This window comes from Protomyctophum parallelum, assembly GCF_964188405.1.
Source record: "Protomyctophum parallelum genome assembly, chromosome: 21".
Lineage (NCBI taxonomy): Eukaryota > Metazoa > Chordata > Actinopteri > Myctophiformes > Myctophidae > Protomyctophum > Protomyctophum parallelum.
The window spans coordinates 19,847,841-19,855,017 of NC_139713.1; the positions used below are offsets into that span (position 1 = coordinate 19,847,841).

The following is a 7,177-nucleotide window of genomic DNA, read 5'->3' on the forward strand; positions in this document are numbered from 1 at the left end:
GCAGGGATAATAATGTGTTTTTAGATTAGATTAGGTGTGTTAAATTGGAGCGTAAAGCTGTTGGACTGTATGCTAGTGGCATTGTTTGAGTAACAGAGTTCAAAGAGTGGCATAACGAATGCAGTAGTTTGTTGTTGCATCATTGAATGGTAGAAATGATATTATTGCATGGAGCAATGTTACACAATGTTCTTCGCCATTGCATGATCAAGTACCAGGAAACATGTCCCAATACTCTCTGTATTGATTTGGAGTTCACTGGTTCACATGACTTCTGTTAGCATAGTGGAGTATTGGAATCCAAATATGAAACGTTTGACTCTGTGTTGTTTAGAATACAATGTGGGTTCAGTCAGATTATGTTTTCATGATCGTAGGCATTGTTTGTAAAAGAAAATATATAGCTAAGCCAACTGTTATTGAAGAATATCAAAAAGTATGCATGATAACATTTTTATAACATTCGTGTTACAGTATGTGTAGCGCCACTATGCTGCCGATTTGAAAAATATGTGGGGAATGACTTCTTTAGCCTACTGGTAGCATGCACAAGCCATTAACTTTGATCTGTGTTGTATAGTTTATACGAGATTAGCTCCAGACACACAGACAGACAGGGGATGAAAAATAGGTGTGTTGCCACAGCAAGTTAAAATGTTTGCATATACAAAGTCAATGCAGAGGGGCGACGTGAACGAAGCGTTCAGTTCCTCTCACATTAACTAGCAACATTGACCCCAAAGTGAAGTGATTCAAGCGGCTAGAATGATATTTCATCTTGAGGCGGGAACGCACAGTTATGCCTGGCAGATATGTGATAGTCTTAGAGTGTCTCTGCGGAAGACTTCAGCCTGATTAATATTGCAATAAATTGCCATGTGACGTGTCACTCGACAAAATAACACTTTATTTTCCTTGAAAATGTGTTCCTGCTGCTATACACCGTATGAGTTGAATTCCTGACTTTCATGATGTAACCTAATACTCCAGCGTTATTGATGTGTGTCGGACTACCCTGCCTTCCCTCTCCTGTGGCGGGGTGGTGATGCAAGCACGGCTGTCTAATTGATTGGACTGTGTGTCTGCCATGCTGTGTGCCATCCTCAGTCCCATTTGGCCGTTTCTAAAAAGGCCTACGTTTTCTGAAATACTTCAAATATTTATATAGCAGAATCAATGATTTGGCTTCCAGCCCAGAATGGGACAGACACAAGGGGCCCAGATCTTCAGAGAACCTGTCATCACAATAGCAGGTATATAGCTCCCTATAAGCAAAGTCTCAGAGAGAGACCTCGGGCAGCCTAATTTAACACTGACTGTGACACAGCTCAGCCGGCTAATGAATGCCTTTAGTGACATATTCCACAACGTACACTGCAGACACACTGTCACTCACAAAGTCTGTCACTTTCTCTGAACCCTGGTATGCAGATTCACGCACGCACGCACCCACACGGATATCAAAATGGTACATACACCGGTACATGAGTTTTGGATCAAATCTGAAGAAGTAGAGAAGTAGTATCAAATGTGTGTTTTGAAGAAGATGAAAAATGTAATGAAAAATGATTAACATACCAATAAGAAGCCCTGAGGGCGAGAAGGCGGGACCGACTGACCGACCAACTTACGGGAAATGCAGGTTTTCATTAGGCTAGGTTTTCATAGTAAACTGCGACCTATGGTAATGTAATAAATCCAGAGTGGAAGTGAAACGTGTGACGTCACTACCTGTACCCAAGCAGCGATCATTGCAGTCTCCATAGGGCTCTCTGTCTCCACCTCAATGGCACTCCACTGACTCATTCATTTTCTCGCACCGCCATTAATTCAAACACCAAGGTCAACTGGGCTATTAGCCAACCATGAGTGGATGGAACAGTTTAATCATTTTAGACTTGACTGTCACAGAGGCATAGGCGGGCAGGGGGGGGGGGGGGGGGGGGGGAGGCAGAGAGGGGGCAGAGAGGGCAGAGAGGATCATCAGCCGTGTTTATAAGCGACGTCTTTGGCCTTGTTTTTCTGTAATGTTGCTTGTAATTGTTGGTTTTTTTGGGGGCTTGTTTCTAAAGTGTAGCTGGCTATTTGCTTGCTTCTCAAACATTTTCATAATTATACAAAATATTTCAAGCTCACAATGTGTCACAACATGACACTTCAGCCACAGCCAAACACACATGGAGCTGAGCGGAAGAAAATTCTTAATTGACACAGCCACATTCACTGGATAGATTATACACACACAGGATACAGGCTGAAGCTAAAATACTATTTTAAACAAGTAAGACGCGCAAACGCGTGAAGCGAACGCAGCTCGTGTGTGTGTGGTTGTGTGTGTGTGTGTGTGCTACAGCTGCGCCCTGTGTGTGTGTGTGTGTGTGTGTGTGTGTGTGCGTGCGTGCGTGCGTGCCACAGCTGCGCCCTCTGGTGGCGGGCCGGTGGTGTAACAGCGTGACACACACACACAGCGTGACACACAGACACTCAGCCCCTGCTGTCATAGTAAGTGGCTCACTGCGTTCGCAAACACAATGACTCTTCGCCTCTTAAACACAAGTTTATCTACCAGCCCCAGATAGATTTATGCCTCTTTTCTGGATCTCTTGGCACATAAACATCATCATCTTCTTTTTCCCCCCTAAAGATAATTGAACCCTGTAGGAATATTCATGATGAGATCTGTGTTAAAACTATTCTTTTGATATTTTAAATCTGAGCTGTTGGTTTAAAAGGAGAGTTTCATTAGTTTGAATACTAAAAAAACCATCAACACACTCAAGTATATATTTGAGAAAGACCGATATGGGTCAAAACGTTGTATGTCCTGCCTGCTGTGATTGTGAATAAATGTACCTGGAGCGTTACAAAGTGAGTTGCGAGCCCTTGCTTTTGTTTAAGTACAGCAAAGGAAACAATTCTCTTTAAAATGTGAAAGGACTTTTACAAAATGCCCAAGAAAGCATTATCTGTGACCAAAATACATAATTTACCGTAATTCATTAATATTTCGAAGAGTGGAACACAGTATTTACAGTACAAGATTAAAAACAAGCTATTGTACAACTGTACTACATTGCATATCATTGTTGTACATCCACTACATCTCTATGCATGACACTAGCCTGGAATCCAGACTGATACACTTGGCGGATATTTTTTTCCCACTTTGCTGCCGAACCAGTTTGAATTCCAGGGTAGTGTGACACCACTGTACGATGAAGTATAATATAGGGTTAAGCAGACTAACCGGAAAGACACCCTGTGGGCGAGAAGCGACCTTGCCCTTTAGGGCGTGGTCGCTTCTCAAAGAAATTAAAACAGTATTGTTTTTAATATTACATTTTTCGATTAATCAAAAGAGTAATCGATAGAATAATCATTAAGATCGATAGTTGCAGCCCTATTATATTTAGATCTTTATGTGCATGAAACATTTCTCATGTGAATCTGTTGACCGGGTCTCCAATCAGTTCGGGACATCTCTCCTCTCCCTTCGCAATCCTGTCACACTTCCTCAGTAAGTCATAGTTGATCTTGTCAGTTATAACACTGTCCTGCTCATACTGGGGATGCTCTGCCACAAACTCTCTCATCCACTTCGCCATCGTCATCAGCTCACCGGAGGCACGTTTCTGTATGAGCTTCTGGTAATTCAGAATGGTGCGCTTGGTGTCGACGTCCACTTCTGTGTTTTCCAGGTAGCTGTTGACGACCGGGATAAGCCCTTGAAAGACCCCCTCCTTCCCATTGATGATTGTGTCTATGCTCATCAGTGTGTACCCCTCACAACCATCAATCTCCAGGCCGTTCTGAGTAGAGGTGTCGTCAAGTGGGTAGCAACCTTTGAAGATGTCTTTTCGGAAGTAAAACATGCCCTCCTGCACGGCGCTTCTTTTCTGTGCAACCTTCATGTTTTCGTCAACCTTTGACAAGGGGATCAGGAAGTCCAGTTTGTAGTACAGGATCACTCTGGTCAGCAGAACGACAAACACCACATATGCTGCGTTTTCAAAATCGGTGAGTTGAACCTCCATGGGGCGGAACTCGACCCTCCAACCAATGTCTGAATTTGGAGGTGGCGGTTTGAACCTCAGTGTCTGCCAGTTGGTCGACTGTATATTCTCAAAGTGATCGGACTCGTTTTCATCGTCCAGGTTGATTTTCTCCTCAAAGAGCGCAAGGGGATCCCGGATGAAAAGGTGAGCTACGTGTTGGGCCAGCAGCTTGTCGATCCCTGCTGCTAGAAGTTGTCTGTTGATGTCCTCGTCTATTGTGAGATGAATGTCGTTGTACTTCTCACCACAGCTGGACAGGTAGCTGTCGATTGAGTCATATCTCGATTTGAAGATTCGGTACTTGTTGTCCTTCAGAGGCTTCAGCCCCCGCTCTTCCTGTGTCCTGTCGTCCACAGAGGCAGAAATAACCCCCCAGCGACAATCGATGTCCGACACGTAGCCTCTGTAGAAGGGCGAGGCGGCACTCAAAGCCATCAATATGGGGCAGAACGGTGCTAGTTGGTCATAAAGGTACCTTGCTTCGTCAATGCTGCAGGCTTGGAATGTCATCTGAAGGCAGCAGTTGCCCATTCCAAAGCCCATAGCGTCCATGTAGATGTGGTCTGGGAGAGCTGCGCTGGCTAACTCCTCGGCATCTTCGGGATACGTTTCCACAAATGGTGACGGGGTGTTTTTGTCCTTAAATATTGGCACGTTGATCACTACTTTCTCGCCTCTTCTGTGGCGTATGTTCCTGGTAAGGGTACTAAATCTTGGGTGTCTACATATGGCCTCGTCTGGGAAAAACAGCGACTTGGACACACCCGTTTCGACAGGAGTTGGCTGGCGTTCCGGCCGAGTGAACCCTGGGCAGCCAAGCCTTGGAAATGAGGTGATGGTGCAAACCGTTTGATTGGCATTTAGAACCGATGAGGCCTCTCTTCGTCTCTTCCCCATGTTATCCTCTACGATGTTGAGCTCCAGCATGGTCCCGCCGTAGGGCTGTCCGGGGGTCCCTTCGAGCATGTAGCTGGCATATTCTGGACTCCAGTGGGTTGGATGGTTGGGTTTTGTCTTTTCCCCTTTCTCTTGAAGCGTGTCCAGAACGTCTCCTGCATTCAGAAGAAGGCAGACCTTTTCATTATTTTCGTCCATTTCAATCAACATGTACTCCACCTCATCACCCCATTTCAAAACGTCCTTTTGACGATCCTTAACTTTATTATAGATGTTGAGAAACTGGATGATGCCATGTTTCCTGACATGGTCTGCATGTTTCTTGCATTCTTCCCAATTGAGCGGTGAGCCTTGAGACAACAAGCCCATTCAATCGTGCCGTGAACTGACGTTATGCTCTGAACTGATATTCCCATTAATAATACTGAGATGGAGAAGTGAGTTGATGTTGGGTTCTGGTCCAGTTCTTCCCTGCAGTTGACCTATGTCTCAAAAGAACAACTATACAGGTTCTTCCGCTGACATCGTGGAATTTCTTTATTTAAGTGTATTGAAGTAACGTGACCATCTATGACGCCATGGGATTTCTAAATTTAGTAGATTGTAGTACCACAAACGTCTAAATAGATTCTGGGTAAATGAGATCCCTAGATCCTAGATCCCGATATGGGCAGAAGCACCCCATATATGGGAGATGTCTGGAGCACTTGATCAAGTGGCCATACCTGTATTTGGTGATTTGGGATGAGCGTAATTTTGTTGAATAAATACAAAAAAGCATCTTCATAATGACAAAGTATACAGTATATATACTGTATAAGAAAGAAAGAATAGGCCCAGGCGGTGGCGTAACCGTCTGGGCACCCGACTGGTAATCCAGTCGCAGTGTGCCGCGGGTTCGACTCCCGAGCCCGACACGGCCTTTACTGCATGTCTTCCCCCATCTCTCTCCCGTTTCCTGTCAGCCTACTGTCTGTCCCTTAAAAAAACCAATAAAAGGCGTAAGCCGCAAAAAAATATCTAAAAAAAAAAGAAAGAAAGAATAACATGTCACGGACGCCCTCCATGGATTCATGATAAGCAGTGTGATCCATTGAGGAATGTCCAAAAACAGATGTTTGGCCCGTCAAGGATTGCAAATGTCTTATGTTAAAGTATTTTTAAGAACTTGGCTACTGAACAGCCGTTCACATTTCTCAATGTAATAGACAGAGCTACGGGTGGCCAGTAGGCATGTGAATCTCGTCTCATCTCACGATTCGATACGCATCTCGATGCACTGCCAGCGGTACGATACTTTAGCGATACATGGAATCTCCTGGCGATACGATGCGATACGATTCACCCCTCTACCGATACGATGCGATTTGATGGCGATTCAATTCTGGACATTGCGATACGATACGATTCACCCCTCTACCGATACGATGCGATTTGATGGCGATTCAATTTGGATTTATATTAAAGCTCTATTAATTTCCCAAAACATGTAAAATGCAATACATTTAAATTCAAAGCAATTTATTGTTTTACTGTAGGTTAGTATTATAGCTCTGCATCTCAAACAACCCAACTTATAGAATTCTGTAAGTAAACAAAGGGTCTGCTCTCTGCTGGTTATTGTGGAATTGTTAGATTACTAATAATCATAGGCTATAGTATAATTATTATATCGTTCATCAATTAATGTTACCAACATATAAATAGAAAAGAAACAAAACAAAAATGACAGGTCACACTTGTAGTGCTGTCAAACAAGTCTATGTCTAGTTTAATCTGCAACAGTTTTATAATATAATTGCCTATGTATAGTGGGGGTCCCTACTTGATCTCTCACTCTCAGCTAAGTGGTCCTTGGCTTGACCTGAAAAACATTGAAGACCCTGGCCTGCATGTATTATTAACGTTATAAATACATAGCAGATGTACAAGCTCACAACGCTTCTCATCCACGCCCCGCTGTGAGCTTGTGGATCTGCAATTGTAGGCGTGCAACACCGTCTTGCTGCAGAATATAAATAAGGCTTCTATCCCAGAGAACAGCAGGGGCCGGGGAAAGCTGGACAGTGCCGTGGAAAGTTGTGAAACGGTTGTAAACGACTTTAAACGCAAGCAGTACACCCTGCTGTGGCGTTGTTGTTGCTGTACACGTGTGTGCAGACTGCAGAAGCTTTCTTTAATTACAAATTGATGATCGCGACGCAGATTTACGTCGGATAATCAGC

General features: G+C 44.0%; 1 protein-coding gene across 1 annotated transcript; it reads right to left on the minus strand.

Moving 5' to 3' along the window:
* Positions 1-3,437: 3,437 nt before the first annotated feature.
* On the minus strand, positions 3,438-5,321 carry LOC310878865 (glutamate--cysteine ligase catalytic subunit-like; the record flags this gene model as incomplete). Its single annotated transcript, XM_083793282.1, has 1 exon — positions 3,438-5,321. The coding sequence occupies one exon, from the start codon at positions 5,319-5,321 to the stop codon at positions 3,438-3,440; it is 1,884 nt and encodes a 627-aa protein (XP_083649408.1).
* Positions 5,322-7,177: the final 1,856 nt, after the last annotated feature.